This window comes from Haliotis asinina, chromosome 7, assembly GCF_037392515.1.
Source record: "Haliotis asinina isolate JCU_RB_2024 chromosome 7, JCU_Hal_asi_v2, whole genome shotgun sequence".
In the NCBI taxonomy this organism is placed as follows: domain Eukaryota; kingdom Metazoa; phylum Mollusca; class Gastropoda; order Lepetellida; family Haliotidae; genus Haliotis; species Haliotis asinina.
Genome location: NC_090286.1, coordinates 25568130 through 25593105, shown reverse-complemented (window position 1 = coordinate 25593105; position 24976 = coordinate 25568130). Strand labels below are relative to the sequence as shown.

The following is a 24976-nucleotide window of genomic DNA, read 5'->3' as shown; positions in this document are numbered from 1 at the left end:
AATCCCTGAGCTACGGCCCTGGAATGTGCCATGCAAAAACAGGTAGGGGAAGGAAACCTTATGAATATGACGACCAACGCTGAGAAGTTTGTGTGTGAGTGAGCAGTTGTGATTGTATTTAAATGTTGCAACCTGAAAACAATGGTCTGTTCCAAACAAAAATAAACTCCACTGTAGACAATAACTACCACCAATAGATACAAAGCCACCCAGATGAATTACCAGTGTATGTGACCTCCTTTCAGTTAGGATCAAAGGGGTGGCGGGTTAGCTTAGTAGTGAAGCATGTGCTTGTCATGATCTACACCCAGGTTCGGTTTCCCACATGGTTAAAACGAGTGAAAGCCATTTCTAGAGTCCCCTCGGTAATATTGCTAAAGTAGTATAAACACTGTTCATTCACTCTTTGCCAATATCAACACCATCGACCCGTAAAAGCCCGGGGCAGAATAGGCATTCAGCAACCCATGCTTGCCATAAAAGGCGACTATGCTTGTCGTAAGAGGCAACTAACGGGATCGGTCAGGCTCTTTGACTTGGTTTACATGTGTCATCGGTTCCTAATTGCACAGATTGTTGTGTTGTTGATCACTGGATTGTCTGGTCCAGACTCGATTATTTACAGACCGCCGCCATATAGCTGGAATATTGCTGAGTGCGTAAAACTAAACTCACTCATTCACTATCAACACCATCGACCAATCCACAGGGCCACTCATGGAGTCTGAGAACTCCGACATCAGGCTTGTAACAAACCCGTGGTGGCAATTGTGTGGACATGCAATAACAAGGATGATTATGCCTTGGAATATGTGTTGTGTAACATGTTCCTTGTGTGGTGACCCACAAGCATCTAGTTAGAATTGGTCTTCAGTAACCCATGCTTGTAGAATACGTCAAACTGGATCAGTTGGTCAGGCTCCCCAACTTGGCTGACACGTTATCCCAGAACTGTGTTCATGATGTTGACCACTGGATTGTCTGGTCAAGATTCGATTATTTATAAACCACCGCCACCATAGCTAGAATCCTAGTTTGGTTGTATACTGATGCCCAGACGTCTTCACAAGTCAGCCCAATTACTAGTACAGTGTCCTTGCTCACATTGGGGCACATCCGGCACATTTCATGACAGGTCAAAACTTGATGAGCAAAAGTGCATCTCTTCCCCATAGTGGTTAAAGTGTTTGCTTGTCACACCGAAGACCCGGGTTCCATTCCCCACATGGGTAAAATGTGTGAATCCCATTTTCAGTGTTCCCGCATAATGCTAGAATATTGCTTAATTCAACATATAACTAAACTCGCTCATTAAAAATGAGAGTACTCCGCCCTTTCAACATATACTTGAAATAGCAGGTAGCTAAATGGATCCGGTTTGGTGCAGTAACTTGGTTGACAGCATGTCATCACATCCCAATATAACAATCAACCCGTGAAGGTCCGGAGTAGAATAGGCTTTCAGCAACCCATGCTTGCTATAAAAGGCGACTAGCGGGGTCGGGTGGTCAGGCTCGCTGACTTGACCGACACATCATCAGTTCCCAATTGCACAGATCGATGCTCATGTTGTGGATCACTGGATTGTCTGTCTCTATTACTTACAGACCACCGCCATATAGCTGGAATATTGCTGAGTGCAGGGTAAAACTAAGCTCATTAACTCACTTAATAACAATCACTGGAATTGTCTGGTCCAGTTGTGATTATTTACATGCTGTGATCATATATTTGGAAAATGCAGCATTAAACATATTGATTCATTTTCAGTAATCAGGTTAAACCTCAGACAAATTTGTACATGGAGGGATCGATATATAGTATTCCCAGAAATTATTGAGAATCATGTTGTGTCATGTAACTCATTACATTTATTAACTTCTGGCGTTTTACTTACATAAACATGTTAAAACATCATCCTTTTACAGTCTCAGTCTTGTTTTAGTACTTTGTTAGACCTCCTCGCTCAGCAATGCATGCCTGAATACGCCTAGGCACACTACCCATCAGTTTGTAGGTAATCGTGTGACAGGGTATCCCAATATTGGACCACCTCGGCCTTCATATCGTCAATATTTCTCAGTCCCTTTTGGTTTATTCTGTCCTTCATGACTCTCCACACATTCTTAATTGGGTTTAGGTCTGGGCTGTAACTGGGCCAGTCTAAAACTTGAACATTTTCGCCCGACAACCACTGTTTTGTGTAGCGTGCAGTGTGTTTTGGGTCATTATCATGCTGGAAAATCCAATCATCTTCATACAATGTTTGTGCTGTCGGAAGAAGGTGACCATTTAGAATGTCAACGTATCTTTCTTTTGTCAAGTTTCCCGTGAAAACACACAATGGCGTCACTCCGCGAGCCGATATGCCACCCCACATGTGAACCTTCGGGCTATGTTTTGATCGCTGGTAGATAGGTTTGACAGTATCTTTGGTCCAAATTTTCACACAATTAGAGAAAAGCCAAACAGAACTTTCATCCGAAAAGAAAACATTATCCCAATCTTGATTTTCATGAGCCCGACACCAGTTTAAACGTTTTTCCTTTTGTGCATCTTTCATCAACGGCGAGGGAATTCCACGTTTTTTCACCCAATTAAGTCTCTGTAATTCCTGCCTAACTGTTTCATTGCATACCTGAGGACTTCCTCTGCTAATCATTTCATTTCTGATGTTCTGAACACTTTTCAATTTGCCCCTACTCACAATCTGCCCAAGTCTTCGGCGATCCACAACACTGAATTTCCTAGGCCGACCTGCCCCTGCTTTGTGCTCTATCCCGGTTCCTGTTTGAATATTCTTCAAAGTTCTGTATACTGTAGACAGAGGAATACCATGTCTACAAGCTAACACTTTAGCATCAGCCTCACCCCTTTCAAAATCATCTAGAATGAGCTTTCTTTTCTCTCTTGCTGTAAATTCTGCCATGTCAACACAGGAAGCCGTCTGCTCAGACAAGGGAGATAACTCAATGAGCTGCCTTCTAAGCCTTCAAGAGTTGTCTCCCTTATTTAGTATGCTTAGTGCATAGTGAAAGCCCTTTTTCCAATCTTAGCATCATTAGAAAAAAAACAAAGATTTTCTCAATAATTTCTGGGAACACTGTAGTTCATGTTAAATATTTCAGTGGCATGAATGTAATATTTTCAGTGTGCCATGGTAGCATGATTAACATTCTGAAAATAATATACATACCATGATGCATTTAATGGAAAATTTGACTGAAATGACTCAAGTTATTTCTGCACCCAATCCAACTGTTTGTCTTTGGGCATTCTTAGTATCAGTTTTACATGGATGTGGCCATTTTGAAAGCCAGTGAGGGAAACAGGGAAGTTAGTTTGGATGATGACATAGTGTATGCTTTATTTTATGGGTCAGGGACAAGTGAAGCTGAACTATTCTTGTGCTATAATAGTGTTCAGAAAGTTATGCTTTTAAGTTTATAGGTTAGGTTAATGCTTACACTCTCAATGTATACTAACCAAAAATGCAACTGTTTATTTATTTGGAGGTTGGGGGGTCAAGTTCTTAAACTTTTGCTGTTCTGTATAAATAACTTTGATAGTAACAAATAATCCCATTTTAAGAAATCTAGACTTGCTCAATGAAGGACCTAATTATTGCTGAAAGGACTAGGCAGAAGCCCCCCAAAATGAGGTTCAAGGACTAAGAGGCAGTCTGGTTGGGAGGTTCATATGATGTTTACTGACAATTAACAATTAATTGAAATGACAGAAGTGTTGTATGTTTTAAGTTTCATTAGATCATCAAAAGGTATGGTCATGGTATATTTTCACAAATCACACCTAAATTAGCTGGTGTCCGGTGGAAGATGCAACTGAAAGACTCTATCAGGGGTGGAAAAAACCCATTGCCCAACGTCCCAGTCTAGTGTTTTTTTCTGTCGAGCAAGCTAATTTGTAGATCACGCTGTATCGGTGTCCAGTGGACTTTCCATTATTAATTATGGTCTTTATTTAAATAATCAACAAGAAAATCAGCTAGTATAGTGAAAAAATTTTCAGGGCAAGTGATTCTACAAGTGCCACTGTACCAGGGCACATTAGTAATTCAAGAATTAGTTCCATCCCTGTCTTTCCCTACCATCACTGAACTAGGTTATCAACCTCCAAGGCTGACTCTGGGCCCAACAACTTCATCCATGAACCTCCAGTACTTTGTTATACTTGAGGTAAGTAAACTACAGCAGATCAAATCCACTGTCTAAAACATGTTCATCATCCAACACACAAATGAAACAGATCTACAAGGACGACACTTATGTATAATAGACACATATACATAGTAATTGCCTACAACATTACTCTGGCCATGATCATGTTTTGAGGAGTTACATATACAGTCGACTCTCATTAATCTGACTTCCTTTTATCCGTTAATCGTCTTTATCCGACACTTTTGTCGGCAACAAATTGAATGAATGCTATTTCCACTTGTTAATATGTTTAGTGTTCTGTGACTTGTATACTTCCATTTATGTTTTTTTAAACTGTCCAAAAAAAATGACACCTCAAACAAATAAATCTGGTCTATGTAAAGAATTAATTTACTGAATGTTCTGATGGTCCCCAGGTAGAGTCGTATCAAGTTGAAAGAGAAACTTTTTGATTAGTTTCAATAAAGAAACTGGTTACATCAAAGAAAACAGAACTCATTATCTTATGTGGACATTTATTTCACTATACAATCAGATGAATTAAGATGTAAAAGCATTTTGGACAAGAACTGCGTAGAATGTACTTGAATATGTTTCAATAACATAAAAAAATTCACATATTCCACATAAATATGATGAGATGTCACAGATTTTAAATGATGCTTTGATTACTAAAATTCCTCACCAAGTACCACAGACCACAAGCATCTCCCAATTCTTGAAAGTGTAGATTAATGATGGCTGAAGTTTCATGTTTGCCACAAATATCGAAAAAATGACAAACAGACACTTCCACTCATCATCACTGTAAGCTAACAAAGGACCACTGTTCAGCACACATGTTAAATCTTACCATGTGTAGGAAACAAAACTGATGAAGAATAATGGACATATGTGAAAACTTACCCTACAGGATGTGATTGTGAAGGTTATTTTCTGCTGCTAATGATAGTTCTGATTCTGCCGTTGCAGGCTTGGATATACAGGAGTAGCTTTATGACAAAAATCATAACTTGCGAAGTCCCTTAAATCACATCTGTCAGCCATACGTATGAGGCAAAATGGCCATTTGTTGATACATGTACTTCCCTCACAGATATGGCTCCGGGAGCTCAGATCTCACAACACAAAGAAAAATACACAATATACTGGAGCTACACAAAATACAAGAGACAGATCTTGATGAGTCAGAGACAGGCACAGCGCCGTGCAAGAGATACCTCCCAGGGGAGGTAACTCTATAAAATGGTGCAACCACCCTTTTCTTTGAAGGGGTTGTCACTTGGCTTGCAGAATCCCTTAATGAGGACGTCATCCTCAGTGTGGGAGTCACAGTACTTGATAAGGTCCTCGATACATTGGGACACTCTCATGCGTGTGATCTGAGCCTCGCAGCGTAGCTGATCGATGAGGCGTCGTTGCTGCTGTAGACCTTCTTGTAATTTGTTCATTCTCATATCAGCTGTGGAGAGACAATGCAAATCAGCGTAAGCAACATACATTATTTCAAAGAAAGCAGTTCAAATGAAAATATTTTAGAAAGAGATGTTCAAATAAAATGATTAAGAGTATAACTTTTCTAAAAAACTATTACGAATTCTATCATGAGATTATATGTAGAAACTGTTCAACAAATCTTTTTAAGTGCCCCAACTTAATAAGCACAGAATAAATAACTGAAAATAAAAGGTCTATCATCTTTATAACAAGTGGTTACTTTTTCATAAAAATAACCATTATCAAAGAAAAGAACAATATAGATTTATGCGAATAAGGCAATAAATTTCTCACGAAGATAGTAAAATACCTGATGGCACCAAATGCCAGTCTGCCGTGCAAAGCAGACTTCTAAATATTACATGTTGCTAATTTTATAAGTACCGGAATGTATAAAATGTCTTTTTAGACTGCGATACAGGTGTAATATTGCTGAGTGCAACATTAATTTAACTCACTCTTTTCAGACCTGTGACTGAATAAAGAAGCATTTTTTGCATTTACTAAATGATATTTTTATAGTAATGAGAAGGAGTACCTTACCCATGTTTTGCCTGAATCTGGAAGACAAAATTATATTTGGTGTAAAAAATATTCCATTCGTACAATGTACATTATCATTAGTCACAATGATTCTTAACTATAAATGAAAACCTAATCATGAACAGTACCATTAATCCACAATTAAAGAATGGCTTATGATTATGATTTGATACATGATATTTAGCAAAATGATCAACAAACTAGGGCAGTGGGGTAGCCTAGTTGTTTAAGCATTTGCTTATTAGGTCCTGGGTTCAATTCCCTACATGGGTACAATGTGTGAAGCCCATTTCTGGTGTCCCCTGCCATGATATTGCTGGCATATGGCAAAAAGTGGCATTAACCCAAACAAACTTACTCTAAATAAGTAAATTTGGACAAGGAAAAGCAGTAGTTGAGAATATCAGCACAAATCCATATCATGGCAACATGAAAACACCCCATCAGCCAGGTCTTACACTGTATCTCCAAACTGTCATTAGTTCTTATAACAAATGAGTGAGTGACTATAGTTTTACGCCACTTTTAGCATAATTCCTGCAATACCACAACAGGGGGACACCACAAATTGGCTTCACACATTGTGACCATATGGGGAATCAAATACAGGTCTTTGTGGTGAGGAACAAACGCTCTAACCACTAACCTACCCAACAGGCCCCTATGACAAGTACACCGAGAACCTAACCTGCTCTGGAATCCTTACAGAAACATTCAAAGATCAAGGAGTCTTAGTAACTAGAACAAAATGGGTCAAGTGTAATTGTGAACATACTGGGTATTTGGGGGCTTTTTAATGATTTTTGTATGAGGTAATACTTACATAAAAAGATGTCACACACAATTTGTGCTCTGAGACCTTGGCCTTGCAACTGAAATGACAAAGCTTATTGATAGTTCCAACATCTCAATATATATGATCTTCATGCAGAATATGAAAAGGAATTCAAGTAAACCTAGGACTGAAAGTGTCCACTGCAAACAGCCTCAGCACGCACAGCACAGTGTTTGAAAGATAAGAGTCAGTGAAAGACCATGGTGTCCTGCTATGGATAGACGGAGGACAGAGGCCTTCAGCAACCCATGTTTGGCATAAAAGGAGACTACGCTTGTCGTAAGAGGCGACTAACAGGATCGGGTGGTCAGGCTTGCTGACTTGGTAGACACGTCATTGGTCCCCACTTGTGCAGATCAATGTTCATGCTGTTGACCACTGGATTATCTGGTCCAGACTTGATTATTTACAGACCGCTGTCATATGGCTGGAATATTGATGAGTGTAGTATAAAACTAAACTCACTTACTCACTAGAAAAAGGAAATTGTTAGCAAGCTTGAACGAACTGAACCCCTTATGGTGAAGCAAACCAGGCCTAACTGTCACTCACAATCAAGAACAAAGTCAAGGATTTCTCATCACAAAGATAACCAAACTGATGTTTAAAGCAAGTTCTATATTCAAACACTGTAGCAGGAAATTGCATGATCCCATGACCTTCCTCAATTTCAAACACTTCAAAATTCATGTCACTTCTTATTTCCTCAAACAGCTGCCGTCCATATAGTTTCATGTCTGTAAAACAATCACAAGTGTTTACTTCAAATTCAAGAAATAATCAATTATCCTATGATGTCACTCTATCAACCATGCATTGCTGTTTGTATACACAATGAAAATGTCCCTTCTTAAGCAGCAGATTTTGGAAAAGAATAGGATTTCAAAAATACAACTACTGCATCGTATTGGTGGCAAAATGATGCCAAACTTGCAGGACAGACATGATGGACATTTGTCACACCTTAAGATGCAATGTGAAAATAGTTCTTCTCTTCCTTACAGCCTATACCTTAAGGCTTGGTTGCAGCTCTTTGGTATGTATCTGACATCTCTTTCAACCAACACAGTTGCAATCATTTTTCACTCATATTTTGCTTACCACACAGATATTTGTTAACTCTACTTCATACCTAGATATGTATAGAGACACACCTGTTTGTGCAGGACATACATGACTGTACCAAACTACAGCATGCTGCCAAGTCATAATGATACACCACAGATTATTATTTTTATTTTTGAGCTGGAGTTCAGTGCTATGTAAATGGCCTTACATCTGTATTCAGCTAACAGAAAACAGATGTAAGGCCACTTACATAGCATTGAACTCAAGCTCAATAATAAAAATAAAAATCTGTGGTGTATCATTTTGACTTGGCAGCATGCTGTAGTTTCGTACAGTCATGTACATCCTGCACAAACAGGTGTGTCTCTCACCTGCTGGCCAAGTATCCAACACCAGCTGAAACACCTGGATTCATATGACATTGTCACCAGAAAAATTAGTGAGATTACACCATTTTTTGCACTATTCCAGACATATCACAGCCAAGAACACCAGAAATAGGCTTCATACATTGTACCTATGTAGGGAAGTGAACCTATGGCTTCAACATGATGAGCAAACACTGAACAGAAATGCCTATTATGTGGAGCAACATGTCAAAATATCTATTTCATTTAATTTGAAACAAAACAAATATCTTGAAGACGTTACTGTATTTTAAGTAAACTCTTGTTGCAAAAACGTTAAAATCTGACTCAGGTTCTGAAAACTATTTAGAGATAATGAGCAAAATGGCCATCCGCCTCTTCCTCAGTACATGAATAGTGCTTAGTGGCTAATTAGCGTTGTCCATGGTATCACCAGACAATAACACTGATGATAATTTAGTACATCAATATGAGCAAATGGTTTGATAGATGAAAACATGTTGACAGTGACTTACAAACTGAGGTTGATGGATCAGGAAAAAGACAATCAGATGTATAGTTCTTATATGATGATACTGTTCAGATATTTCAACTAATATTATTTCAATGAGGCAAAAACTTCTTCATATATTTCAATTATCTGTTTTCATTTATATAGTGTATGTAAGGTACTCGGTACTGGGTATTCACCATTTCCATATGTATATGTAAATAAAAAATTTAAATAAGACAAAACCACAAATAAATTATTTTATTATTATTTATTAATTATTTCTTACAGTTATTTCCTAAACAATCCATTCATCCATTTTGAAGTACAGGATCAAAAATATTTAAAAAGAAAAACAAAACAAAACAAAAAGTGAATACATGTGTAGGTGAATTCACAAGAAGGGATATGCTGTATACCTAATACAGGCCTTTGTTCTGATATATCGCTTCAAGTTAACTCTACGTCAAACTGAGTCAGCAGAAATCAACACAAATCCTACACACATTCATTGCATATTAACCATTAATAACCCAACTTATGCATGCAATTTCATCATAAAACAACCACTGACTCCCAACTTACCTCAATCCTGTTCAAATATCTATGTGGATGTTCTACTTTTGTGTGACCAGTCTATGATTTATGACCTGTACACATGAAACGGACACATCAACAATCCATCACCAGGCTGTTGTCAATACCAGTCTTGGTGCCACCTCCCAGTAACAAAGCAGGCGATAAAAGGGGCTGGGTGATAAATGTTAAAAGCCCTGTTGCCATGGCAACTGGGTATTACGTATTAGTCTCATCCTGGTTGGTCAATCTGATAATCATTTTCAGGGTAGTGTCTCTGATTCTTGCAGCGCAATTAGACAGAAATCAATCAGATTATGGTGTGATGTAATCACTTGTGAGTAGGGAACCAATCATAATTGTAGCACTGCTCGAAAGACTTCAGATGAAATGTGCTTACATCCTTAACTTCAGAGGTATTCAATAACTGGAATACAATGAATTCAAATTCGTTGATTTGTCAGTAGTCTTTTCCTTCCTGTATTTATTTATACATCTGCCAACATGAACCTGATTTTATGTACTTCCTTGTTCATGTAAGAACTCACAAAGCAGCTCAAGAAAAAGCAGAATACGAAACAAGAAATTGTGCCCATTTAGTGATTACTTATTAAATACACTGCACGAGATACCAAAATGTCAACAAAAAATAGGTTGCAATATGGCTGACATACTCCTGCTATAACTAAATTTCTAATAAACCTATTCACTCTACAAATATAATTCTGTCTTATGCCCCACTTCTGTCAAATGAAAACTTAAAGGACCCTTGAATATTTTGATTCTCAACATAACAAACAAGGTGTATTGCCTTGAAATCATCCTTGACCGTTGTGACCACATCCTGACACTTGCTTTCAGGTCTTGAAACATGTTTGGGGGGCAGAAATATATCAACACTGCTCTGGGACTATCTCATGATTACTCAGGATGAATATTAGGTTACATCAGACTGTGACTGTAACATTACCTCTGTCGCTTACTGGATGGGTGGCTTTCACACTTGAACTATGACAGTCTTTAAACATACTTAAGCATCTCCACTGTGACTGACTTAGGAACAAATCTATCCACTTTTTGCCATATTCATGACATGACAAGAGTGTGACCTCCAACCTGCATTCTCCACGCCTGTCATGATGTGTCACGTCTGTTGTAGTTTGTACCAATCAGTCACAAAATACCTACATGAATTTGTAACCAGGATCTATAGTAAGTGTCAGGTGTGATCTCCTTCTTAGAATGAGTGAGTTAATAGTTTATGGCACATAAGTATTACTTCAGCCATTAGCAATATGACCAGGATCTCCTTTCCTACAGCAACCTTTACTCAGGTTAAACTCCCATTCTTTAACATTGTTTACTTCAGTGACATGATCACCTTAATGGTTTGTGAAAGGAAGCCTTGGTCCACACATGCATATAAGTCCATTTTAAGTACAAAGTTTAAAGTACATTCTTTATCTACATAAATCATAATTACAGTCTGACTTATTATTGAAAAAACATCATAACACCTAATTTAGAAACCAATCTGCCATGCACATAGTTGCAATTTGTGATACAGACCAATTTCACTTGTCTCCTTCAAAGAGATTTATTTGGACGAAAGCCTAACATATATCCATACATAATCTGTACATATCATCTACATATCATTCTGGGTAAAATCCATATATATGTTTGCTTGTCAGCATTACAATGGGCAATGGAATCTAGTGGTGGTTATACGAATAACTGAAATAATCGAACACTGATTGCAGTGGCTTCACAGTGTTTTTCCATAAACAAACACAAACAATTCTGGAACACTTATTTGAATTACAATATTTTTTTCACAATTTTGGTTTTGTCTCCTACATTTCATAATCACTACAAGCTCGTTCCAAGTCATGACTGAATTTATCTCAAAGACTCCATTAAATTTATGTTCCTTACATACTAGTAATCCTTGAAACCTTGAAAGATGTGCAATTGGAAAAAACAACAGAACTACATCATTATTCTTTATGTTTTTGTGGATTAGCAAAAATAACCAAGAAAATTTCCTAACTGATGCCAACCAATTATTTTTAATGATTGATTGGTTGTAATGAACCAGTCATCAATTGTGATATTTTAACCAATTCCTAACACGAAAAGAATCCTACTCCTCCTAATGAAATGATGACATCCACAGGTGTTGTAGGTTGTTTTATAGTTTAGCCATTTAAACCTGCACATTATAATGAAATGTCTGTCATTTTCATTCCTGAATTGGCACCAGCAATGTATTTATAAAATAATATTGATCATTTGTTGACTATATCATTAGAAAGAATTTGTGATTGCAACACTGGGAATATTTGGTAACAGCCAAAAGGTTTTATTTTCAAAATATATCTATGGATAAAGATGAAAGTGTTTTGTTTACCCAACCTGACACAAATCTTTTTCACACAGAGAATATAAAGTTACTGAGTATAATAAAGACATATTACCAGACTTTATATATTCTGTTTTAGTTCATAAAGAATATTTGCAAAATCGCTTATCATACTTTTGTAGAGAAACAGAAGGTCCACCTACACAATGGTTGGTCATTCATATGCTGGCATCTGGACATCCACCATCTGCACTGCCATGTTTCACATCAAGGGACAGTCTCAAAAAATATCCTCGTTTGCTCACACTTTGTAATTTCATCTGTTTTCTATCAGTGCTTTACATTCATGACGACTTCGCATACCTGAAAATATTATTTCTTAAAAACTGACTGACAACATAACTTCACCCTGGTCATGCTAATGACCACAATATCTTTACAGTGACCAAATACCTTTGAGACGACCCCTCACTTCTGACCTGCTTTTAGCCCAATAGGGGGTGGTGTCTTTGTTTCCTGCCCAGCTTCTCGGGCACAGCTGGTCTGGCAATCCAAGGGCACAGGTGCTCTCAAGGCCTTTGTGTGGCAATAAATGAATAGATTCAATGGGTTCACACTTCTTTGTAGATGTGATTCACACTCCCTTCATCTCATGAACAAACCTGGTATATCCCATATCCCATAACATCTGACTTATATATCCAACTTTCATAATCAAGGTATCAATGCCAATGCATTGTATGAGAAAATATAAAAATATTTATATGATGTCATCTTAAGGTGAAACCTCCAAGCCAAAGTTAGCTCTGTTGAGCAAATTAAGAAAAGTTTACACACGCCAAATGCCTTTTGACAGAATTCTGAAGAAGGTTTAACAGAAAAGGTCAAAGGAAAATAAAAATTCAAAATACATTCCTGTAGAGGAGCAAGTAGAGTCCCACAAAACTGTACCAAATTTCATTTCATTTTTGATACAAGTTACATTAAATGGGCCCAAACTGTTGGTACAGCAACTGTGAGTGCCTTAAATAAATTCTTCTGAACACATTCTGCTGTGTATTGTCAACTATTTTAGGCAGTGTTTAATCAGATTTCCTTATGACATTGGTAGAGGCAGTGATTTTTTTCATCAGGAATCCACTCATTACAGAGGGAAGTATATTGTGTACCCTTGACAATGGAGTCATTTAGTTGAAAATAGGAATAAGAACGTGTTGTGAAAGATACCTTAGAAAGCTGTCTATCAACACAGAAAGATGATTCCATCAAAAATATTTTTAACATGCCAATGTCACAACTACCTGGTTAACCCAGCTAATAGATTGCGTGTATGGTCAAAGGGAGACAACCCCATTTGAAACCTAATCAGTCGCTCAGAATAGAAGAGCACCAGTGAATATCGTTACAAAAATAGCTAATGACCAAAAATACATGAAGGAACATAAAATACTGATGAAATTATTCAGCAACTTTGCCAAAGGATGCTTGTACCCATTATATCAAGGTACCTTTGATCAAAGGTGTCACCATTACTTTATTTCTTTACCATACTAGTTGAGTTGGTTTAGGGTGTGCAGTATGTCAGTGACATCACTGAGGTGAAAACCTAAACCTGTGTTGCCAAAATAGGGACCATAGGATGCCTCTTGGAAATAAAGTATGACCAGCTGATTCTGCAGAGACAGGAGGTGTAATTCTGCAGTTTTGGACCTCCTTTCAGTCACTGCTGAGGTGATCTTAAGTCTCTAAAATAATACTAATGCAATGTTAAAGAATAGGAGTTAGGGTTAACTTTAGTAAAATTTGCAGCTTCATAAATGGTGTCCCTGATCTACTAATGCACTAATGAATCTATGTCTCCCTTTGACAGTCATATGTAAAACACATTCTGAACAAACAACTGTTCTGTAACTGACAATGACCATACTCAGACTGTTTTATATAATAACTGCATCAAGGTATTCTTCATATTACCAAATTTTCTTCCAATACAAGATACACTATCTTTTCTATCTGAAAGTAGTTTACTAATTTCTAACAACTAGTTGAGGTTTTCTGCATCAGGTACATGATGTACACTGTACCGTCTTTATATGCCAGAGAATAAAGTTTCAAATATCTTACACTGTTGGAATTACTTAGTAAGTAATGTTGCAATATATTGTTTAGATATACAATTTGAAAATTTGGACTCGGGAGGCATTTTTTATTTATACTGATGTATGTTAAATTTTTAAACAAACTTTTCCAAGCACCATGTTACATTATCGATTAACAGTTTACCATGAAGCATCAATGCTTGTATGTGATACCTTCCAGCTGTATTTCAATCACGAAAAAGGGAATATTCACTGTGATAATTAATGTCGCACAACAAAAGGGGGTCAGTAAGCATGGTCACTTTTGCAGCATAAAATCATAAAGTCATGACATCATTATTTCCTCGTATGGTCAAAAGGAGACAACTTGCGACTAACAAACTGTGATTACTGATGATTACTCAAGTTCATGAAAATACAAAGTACATTTCAGAATAACTCTAATAAGCAATGTGACTAATCATATAGACTGAAGGAAGTAGTATAAAGAAAACAGTAACTGTGTCTCGTTTGAATCCCATCTTCTCCCTAGCCAGCTACAGTACCCAATGACTGTAGTGTTTAAAATGGTTTAAATGTCATGAAAATCACAGTTTCTGTTTCAAGATTTTAACAGGACCAACATCATGTTTAGTTACATAAACATCCATGAAAAGATATCCAGAAAAGCTCAATGAGAAACCACAGCTTGACTTGGCTTTCAAGTGGTGCCAAGCAGTGATTGCTACATGGTCTAAGGGAGGCAACTCCGCTTTCAAGTTGTGCCATGCAGTGATTGCTACATGGTCTAAGGGAGGCAACTCCGACATGTTTCTCCCAACCATCATGTCTCAGCATGATGGGACTTCTCTGATCAAAATGTTCATTTTAGTGTGCTAGTAGAGAACATCCTCATTTAGACTCATATGAATAATTTTATAACAAACACTTAAACTGTAATTCATCACATAACTGACCTATCTTGTGAATGAAGTTAGAATTATTAAGGACTGATCGGGCTCATGCACTTAATACAATCATATGGATCTGTATAAGAACAAACTATTAAATGCTTCTTGACATCAGATTTTATATTCAACCTGACATTTAAGAATCTCTTAACAACTACTTGCTAGTGTTGAATGCAAGTCAAGAGAAATTAATCAGGCTGGTAGCGAAGTTGTTTTTCTTCAACTTTGTCATCTAAATATCCCTGTTTCAGTTTGTTTGACCCTTCATTAACTTGTCAGTTTCTCAAAGACTTGACACAATTTGAATTTTTAAACTATGACAAAATGCATAATTTTCAAAGTCTAAAAGTCACAGTTTCATGTCCTAATTTATTGTTGTGTTGGTCAAGTCATTATACTTTAACAAATGAGTCAGAATGCAAAAATGTCAGAGTTTCATGTCCTAATTTATTGTTGTGTTGGTCAAGTCATTATACTTTAACAAATGTGTGAGAATGCAAAAATGTCACAGTTTCATGTCCTAATTTATTGTTGTGTTGGTCAAGTCATTATACTTTAACAAATGAGTCAGAATGCAAATAATGCAGTCATTCTGATCTTTCTAGGTAGAATGACCAATAAAAACATGACAATTACCAAATAATTAGTTCATACTGTTGATTCAGACACGAAGTAGCATTACTCCTATTCCACACTATACATCCACAGGTTCATCGATGCAATTACTATTAGCATTCATGTTTAAACAATCACAACAAAAATCCGACAGCTCTCTGTACCTGAGACAATTATTTCCTTTGGATCACAAGTCAGTGGCACTTTCCTCTCTGGAGTGAGTGAGTTAGTTTAGTTTTACGTGGTCTGTAAATAATCCAGTCTGGACCAGACAATCCAGTGATCAACAGGATGAGCATTGATCTGCGCAATTAGGTGCTATGACATGTGTCAACCAAGTCAGCGAGTCTGACCACCTGATCCCGTTAGTCCCTCTTATGGCAAACATAGTTGCCTTTTATGCAAGCGTGGGTTGCTGACGGCCTATTCTACTCCAGACCTTCACAGGTCTCCTCTCTGGTGATGCCAACAAATGCCACACGGTACAACAAGGTTCCCCATCAGGATGCCTCTTGGATTTGAATATGCAGATAACTAACTCTTGCATCTTGGCCCACAGCGCTACCCAATTGTGTTAATGTTAGCCAAAAATGTATGCTGTATATGTGTGACTAAGTGCTTTGTTTTAGACTGCAACCTTTCAATCAAATCTGTGACTGTAATAAGTACCATACTCACACTGACAATTTCCATGACTATCTAGTTTCTGGGTATACTACAGAATATTATGTTGAATGCATGTATAAACAGTACTCATATATAAAACCAAGTTTATTACACTTCTGTTAAAAAAAAAAATAAAGGCTGAATTATTGCCCATACTCCTGCTACGCCTATGTGGAACATATAACTATATCACACTTCAACACCAACTGCCTCCCATATCTCATAGTGCTTGTGTTCATATATCACTTTCATATCCCTGAATTTGACTCCTCTCCTAAAGCTCAGTCTACTTCACAATATAGTATAACTGTATCACAAAGCTTGCCATTCCTAATACAGTGCTTTTATAACACAATACCCTTTTCCAAAGTGGTCAAATGTAAAACGTCATATTTCGTATTACTGTTTCTTTGTGAAGTACAGATTCCAGTACTTTGTTGGATTCAGCCCAATCCGGAATTCGAACCCACACCTCCTGAGTCAGGCACCTAATCGCCAACACACAAAGTCAGCCGCCTCTCCCGTCATAACATAGTGCTTGTACTGTTATGAGGTTCTCCCGTCTGAGGAAGACAATCTTTCCTGGGCCGACTTGCACAAAACAATTTTAGAGCTACAATCATTTTAAGTACTTAAGATCATGATCTTAGGCTTCGGCTACAATCACCATCCACTTGCACAAAGCGATTGTAGGCTTAGATCATTGTAAGTTTTGTAAGTTACAATCAAAACTTACAATTGGTCGGAACCAATTGTAAGGAGCTAAGATCATTGTAGTCAGTAGCAAAATGGCATTCAAGTTGGTGTCAGTTTCACGCAAATAATTAGCTTTACTTTTGGGGATTGCTTTTATATTGCATAAAACTGTATGATTCACCTCGACACTTCAACAATACGGAAAATGCAACATCGATTTTTCGTCTGAAATATCGTTATTTGAGTTAGTGAACGTCATTATCGAGTCGATATCATAGAGTACGATTCTCACCTGATTCAGAGCTGGAAAAAGTATGAACACCATACCTTTCTGATAAACAAGGAAAGAATCGTAATGAAAGGTGTCTGCATGAAAGGTGTTAGCAGTGGCCATGACCTTTTCAATAACTCAAGGGCAGCTAATCTTGGTTTTTACACAAGATGGGAGTGGTTTCCCTTTGTGTATTATACAGATGCTGTAAAATCTGCAATGCCCAAATACAATGTATGTTATATTGTGACAGCGCAGATCTCCACATATATTTCTTTTCGATCATAGACGTGTCAATAATCTACAGTTGGATAATGTACAAATTTATGTTTCTTACTGAAGAGAGAATAGAGTTTTAATCTATGCATTTTAAATATAATACAAGTATTCTTCAAACAGGAAAATACACTTGCTGAGGCATGTGAAATTTGCACAAAAAAGGTTTTTAACAAAAAGAAAAGACAATTATCAACAAAATAGCTTAAAGCAATTAACATACTGTTGATAAGTATTTAACAACACATACAAAACACACAGAATAATAATGTTTTCATATTTCCCTGTCATGCATTTTCCACAACACTCCCAGTCATGTCACACTTTCATATCTTTACACATCTAATGCTTGTGGGATATATTTGGGACCAAATAACACCGACCAGATGCAAAACTCAGATTCATTAACAGCTATTGACAAATCATGGTATATTTAGGTGTTGCATCATAAGGAAATTTTGTTTATAATTTGTTATCTTTTAATTTTCATGAGTACTAGGTCAGTAACTCAAAACCCAAATTTGTTAATGTACTTGTTTGTATTTCCATATTTTATCATGGAACATATTTCCGTGGTTGCAGTATGACATTAGAGAATAACCCACGAGGTACGAGTTACCATATATGTTATCTTCCATGTTATCATTACAAAGATTTGTGGGGTTTTCTTGCTTGTTTTTTTTTTTGTTTGGTTGGGTATTTTTTGCTTTGTTTTCATGAAACATCTGCAAGGTGCAGTTAAGGAAGGAATGTCAGTTGCGTGCAGTAACCAATTTTATTTGCGCAGCATGCTATGTGCACTTGAAGACAACTGTAGACAGAGTCGAGTTTAAGAAATTTCTACCTCCAACGTTGAAGAGTTCGATCTTAGTTAAGATTGCGATCTTAAATCCTGGCTGTCTTAAGATCGTCTTTGTGCAAGTGGATTAGGGCGATTGTATGGTGATTGTAAACTTGATTGTAGGGACCTGAGATTGATTGTAACTAATATTGCTCTGTGCAAGCAGGCCCTGGAATTAACTCCTCTCCACACACAGCCTGATCTCAGGGCGTCACTGACTGCATACATCAACAGCTTGTGACCAACACATTTGTATCCACCTGCGCAAGGCCATAACTTGAAATCATTTTCACTCTGTGTTAAAGTACAGCTTTTGAAAGCAACGTTTACTCGACCAAGAAAACAATAGGAAGAGTTAAGTGGATATACAACTTTTTTAGTATTAATATGAGACGTGTTTTGGTGTAGCTTTTGCTTGATAACAGTGTTAGCAGCTTCACTGAAACATGACTTACATCAATAAAATAGAAGTTGCATATGCATAGAACTCTCCCCATTGTCTGTCACACTTACTTTTTAAATGCTACACGAAGAAGTTAGACCTTGAGAATTTGCTCGACTTGAGCTGTGGACCAAAGGCTTGAATCACAGGCTGTTTCAGTATCGAGTGCATACAGATGCAACGAAAAATTAACAGCATCAACATAAATGTCTACACATGCAAAGAAAACACAGATGCAGAATTAAAATAGAGACAAATTCTTTATTGCAGTCAGGACAAATGTACACAGACTCCTACTGACTGTAAACATGCAGAGTGTTAAGCCAGCCATTCACTATAGGTTCACAGTATCAACTGAAAACACTACACACAACATACAGAGGCCTTCAATAAATGCATGCTTGAAATATACAAGATCATTGTGTTAGCAATTCAAGGAATATATGAAATAAGATTTTTTATGTCTGTTGAAATCCATTATTATTAAAACGACCTTGAAACATAACATATTGTTCAAGTTAACAGGAAGTGAATATTGACTCACATTTGCACTGACGGAAATCCAGCTAACACAAAGTGCTTGAATCATTTCAAATTTGCCAACAAATATGCTCAAATGTGTTTTAACACTTTGAAGGGTTCCCACCAACCCACCCACCCCATTTTGACTTCAAACACGTGTCTAAAAGTGACTTATGAGCATTTTTGTCAGATCAAATACGCATGAAACAAAGATGATCTATGTCACAATACAGAATACGTCATGCAAAATCAGGAATTAAAAAAAAGCAGAAAGCATGAAGTGAAAAACGAAACTCAAATAATGATCAACAAAATCACAATTTGCAATGTACAAACTATGTCGTGACTTTACTGAATTTCTATGGCACATATTTATTTCCATATTTTCTAAGGAGATATCAGTACCAAAGTGCAAACGAGATTCACATCAATATTTAACCTGCATACACAATTTGAAGTACGTTTCAGAGCACATCTATATCATTAGAATAATCGCCCACATAGCTTATACAATTAGTGTCAAACCTGATTAAGGCTATCTTTGTTTGAAACACATCCAGATACTAGTCCAATGACAATACACTGAATGATCTATTGACAATTTCTGTCGGCATAAATGGCTGATGCAGCTGTTAAGTTTGTAGAGCAAGACATGATGTCTCGCCTCCCAATGAACACTTTAAATTCCACGGTGTCAATTTTCAATTTAGCCTTGCAGAATATGTATTTTTCAGTAAGAAGAAAACTTGTGAAAAACTGTTTCCCTCAAAGAATGTTGCATGTCTTTTTATTCCGGAAATGGTTGTCCCTTGCAGGGAATATAAGCATATCAGTTTGTTGGTTGGCTTCACAGTACGCCATTATATCCCGACATGCTTCTGACACTTTTATTCGCTGCATCTTGGCATGTCGACGAAGATCTTGTGTCAAGTTTTTCAACTTGCGATTGGTTTCGCTGGAGTCAGGCATGTCTAATGGGCTGGTTAAATAGGACAAGGCAAATTATTAGAAGCATTCTGTGAAACAAATTAATATTTCTATCCTACTAATGTAAATACTGCTTGTTAATTAAGACATGTAGGAACATGGAGGGCTAACAGATAAATGAAATTTTGCACTTTCACCCATGCTGAAGGAAAGATGTGCATTTCGCCATCACCCAAACATTTCTTATGCATACAACCCAGTTAACCAGTTTATAATATCATGACATGTTAATAGATCACATAATTAAGAATATAACCAAAGCATATCCCTACAAGCACATCAATAATACTCCTAGAAAACATTCAAATATCGTGTTTAAGCCAATTCCTTTTTTTCCATTTTCTTCAAGCAATAACATCCTGAATATAGAAACCTCTAAAACATTCACTTCAAAACCTTATCAAATTCAATATTTCTAAAGGCTAGACAACAAATGTTGACGGAGACTGTACGAAAATATTGAAACCAACTTACTTTTCTAATTCCATTTTGATACACCCAGAAGCACCTCCTCTTAACAAGAAAGACAGGAAAGCAACTACACTATAATATTCTGAGAACAATTTTATAGACCAGCAAACGATGCATACTCCCGGATGCAGAGATATTGAATTCCATTAATGCCTGCTCATTGCAGAAAGGTAGCCACTGGAGAATAAGCACATTACAGTAAGCATCAAGGCAATATCTGGTCCATAACGACTAGACACACCCATTTCCGGGACTTAAACTCGCATTGACGTTGCAACTAAAATAGTTGGAATCTCAGGTCATCAACAGTTGTTTAGTTACCTCTGTAGTGACGTAAACATTCCATCATGCAATACCGTTCTGTAAACTAATAATGGAGGTTTGTAATATTCCAAAAAGATATGTTGAACTGCCTAGTATATTCATGATGATTACCGTCAGAATGATATTCCGAACTGATCAGAATATAGTATGTTCAAATTAAGTACAGCTACCTTTCTGTCCTTAATACACTATAATTTTGTGCAAAATGGGACGCGTTTAACTTTGAATTGTTTTAATGTTTAAAATCCTAATAATACATACTAACCATGATACTTATATCTGATCCAAACAGCTTTTTAACAGCACTGTAGGTAGCAAGACCAGACACACCTATGACTAATTGCCTTGGTAAACCAACATTACAAATGGCCACTCATGTCATCCCAGTCTATTCGTAACAATCAGAATACAGGTCCTACTTCTAACATTTCAAAACCTACTGTCAAGATATGTCACAGTTTCAAATTCACACACTGTATCACGAGTAAAAGCATGACGACAACAGGCATTGTCTATTTCCATAAATTCCAGAAGAATTTCCAACCCCTAAACGATGGAATGACTTCATTTGGAATGCGACATCCACATCAAAACGACTTATATCAACCCACTAGATACTCGACTGTGTTACTGCTGGTGTGTGTCTGTCTGTCTGTATGTTTGCTACTGATGTATATACACACTGGATAATTAAGGGTGTTACTGCTTATGTGTACACACACTAGATAATCAAGGTTTTATTATCAATGTACATACTGAGGGTGCTACTGTTATGAAGAATTTGCTCATGTCCTTGTAGACTCTGTAATAAGTTAATGGGTTGAAACAAAACTGCCACACTGTTAGAACACCAAACTAAACAACTCATTAATGACACTCATGCTACAACATTCCAGACCACAGACAACAATCACTACAACATGCAGTTTAGTGCTAAGGATGAACTGTGCCACACTAGCATCTAAAAACATAATACAAAATACTGTACACATTTCTTCTTACAATATAACAAACACCAGCAAAACTGTCCAGTTGGGTCATAATTGCATATGAAATAGCAATTGTTCTTTATAGACTTTTTATTTTCATTTCATATACTGCGAGGATGCCAATGTTCAGCTGGTCCCTGTCCTCATTTAACTGGCAACTTCCTGATGTATTCCTAGCTACTACTTTCAGAGACATCTAATGAGCTTTTGATTCAGTGTCATTTTACTTAACCATTTCAACAAAAAAACTACAGAAACTATGTGAATCAAACACCTGCAATACTTGTGTGTGCATTAGGAATCTGTAGATTGTAATAATACCCTTGGCTCTATTTTACTCATCTGATAGCTACCTGTCAATCAAGACTCCAATATAATACACAACATATACACAAACCTGATTGGCTGTAGTTACTGAAATTGTCCAATAAGGTGCCACTATTCCTGAAACAGACAGGATCAATGTTGCAGTATATTACATAAAGCACACAACCAGCTGGTTTCCAACCAGCGTAAACAGGTTGAACCTAGTCATTGTACCTGATGTCTGCATGTTTGTTGCAGTCCAGAGATAATATAAAATACATCACCAAGATTATTTGCAACATTAAAATTCTTCACATGTTGAAATTTCATTGCATAAGCATGTTTTTATCATACAATCCAGATGTTTAAATTTTATTTTGTGACTTTGGCTTTCCTGTTCCCATAGTGCATCTTGTGTTCACTCTAGCAATTTGGTTTGACTGAGCAGGCACATCACTTGCAGTCCCTTCATGCAAGACTGTGCATTTTTGTAACTCCCACACTTAAGAAATTTACTGTTAGCAAGATTTTGAAAATATCATGGCTGGGAACACAAGAAATGGGCTTGAATTGATGGGAATTGAACACAGGTCTTTAGTGTTATAAGATGATGCTTTAACCTATCACTTTTCTTTACTTCCATGTCAAGATCTGGTTAACGCAAATGTAAGTTGAATCTTCTAATCTACAATGTTCAAATTATGCAATATAAAGTCCTGAAAGTTTCTCATGAATCTGTCAGGTTAGGAACACATTTCAGCTATCCAACATCAACAGTATGACAACTGTAACTAGCCAAATGATAGCGTGCAAGAGCTATCTGTGCATGACAACAATGCCCTTGAGCATGTCCAGCTAAGCCTGCTTATACAGATCATGGACTTGCAACAACACAATCTTAAGTCACACTTGTCACGGCTCCAGATTATGGTATTGATGAATCTTGGAATATCCACTGATAATATCATTTACATTAGCTATTCATTGTGATCTATAGGTGTTCAACATAATTTTATTCTCGTGCATATTCTCTGGTGCATATTTGCACCACTGTCCAGATATCTGTTTCACAGAGTCCACATGAATGCAGTTTTAGGTGATATTGTTATTTTGTATCTGTACATATACTGCTCCAAGTGTGTATCATGTTGAATAAACATTGGGTATTTACACATATGAATCTGCAGATTATTTGAAATTCACTTTCAACATCACAGTAAAAACCATGGTAAAAGTTCTGCCCATTCGTTGGTTCCACATTAATTTCAGACTCGCTGTGCACATGCGCAGAGCGTGTAAAAATATCTACTGGTCAATTTCCACGTTGGTCGCTTACCGACAAAAGAAAATGATTCAATAATAATTATTTACGAGTGATAAGTGTTCATAGCTGACTAAATATATCGATTTACATATACTTTTCAGGTATTGATGTCCTATTTTGGTTACAGCTGCATCAGAAATGTGTGTTTTGACAGTTGTGAGAAGGGAATGTGCAGGAAGAACGCTGGTGGCAAGGTGCGTTCAAACAAGAACTTATTCACATGAATCAAGCTATTTATTTCACTACTCCCAGTCTTTTGTACGTACAGGTATAAAAATATGTTGTAACAGATATAAAACTATGCATTTTGTTTGATTTTTCCGTTTCTTTAGAGTGTGTTTACACTATCGTTAAACGTACGACAAAAGCGGAAATTGGTCAGTAGATATTTTTACACACTCTGAAATTAATGTGAAACCAATGAATACCCACCAACCCCATCAAAAACCAAAATTACAAACTGTATTCATGCCTCACCCAAAATATACATTTGATAAACTAGAACAGGTTTCAAAAACTATCAATGAATTATTTCATCAGTGTTGGAATATTACACCAGGGAAGGACTCCCCACAGAGGATATTTATTATGTAAAAAGAGGGGATTACTCGTGGAACACTTTCCAGAAACCAATCCTCATTGCCCCAGCATAATACTCAGTATTGAGATATAGATACAGAACCAGACAAAGCCAATTTCAATGTTGTTGCACTTTTACACCAAAAGAATGCTACCGTCTTCATTTTTGTTAAACAATGTTGCTTCTGATATGCTTCCAGCACACTTGGAAGGAAAAACTGATTTTATCAAATTTCGATAGGAAAAAATATGTCGATTTGTAGTCGACGTGATTACACACAGATAAAATGACTCATCCTCGTTTTAAGAAACATAAAATGAAACAAAGATATAACCGTGTTTATCTATGATAGCGGCAAAATACTGCTAAATTTGGGCCCAGAACATACGTGAGAGATATCTGTATTTCAAATGCTGGCGTGAACATTTTGACAAGTGAAGCCTCATTTCAGCTTTCACTTTGTTTGTAAAAAATACTGATACCGCTCAGACAACGGTATTACCATGTTAAAAAACTATAATATGCAAACACTATTTCATACACTGAAACTTCTTATGTGGATATAAGACACACACTCGCTGCATATATTGAGTACGAAGAAAGAAAATATACCTCAACTACAACTGGAATCTGGCAGCGACAAAATGGCGTAGGGCGAGACGGAAGTGAAGCAACTAAGCCTCGTTTCAGATTT

General features: G+C 36.9%; 1 protein-coding gene across 3 annotated transcripts; it reads right to left on the bottom strand.

Moving 5' to 3' along the window:
* Positions 1-4682: 4682 nt before the first annotated feature.
* On the bottom strand, positions 4683-24976 carry LOC137290199 (guanine nucleotide-binding protein subunit gamma-1-like). Of its 3 annotated transcripts, XM_067820921.1 has the most exons (5): positions 24895-24976; positions 22470-22516; positions 7045-7093; positions 6222-6238; positions 4683-5643 (listed from the first exon to the last, which is right to left on the bottom strand). In XM_067820921.1, the coding sequence occupies exons 4-5, from the start codon at positions 6223-6225 to the stop codon at positions 5420-5422; spliced, it is 228 nt and encodes a 75-aa protein (XP_067677022.1). In that variant the 5' UTR covers positions 6226-6238; positions 7045-7093; positions 22470-22516; positions 24895-24976; the 3' UTR covers positions 4683-5419. The 3 variants fall into 3 exon arrangements, 2 of the variants coding, with proteins under 2 accessions (XP_067677022.1, XP_067677023.1); XM_067820922.1 differs by lacking the exons at positions 22470-22516; positions 24895-24976 and adding an exon at positions 9568-9785; XR_010957196.1 differs by lacking the exons at positions 4683-5643; positions 6222-6238; positions 7045-7093 and adding an exon at positions 19021-20280.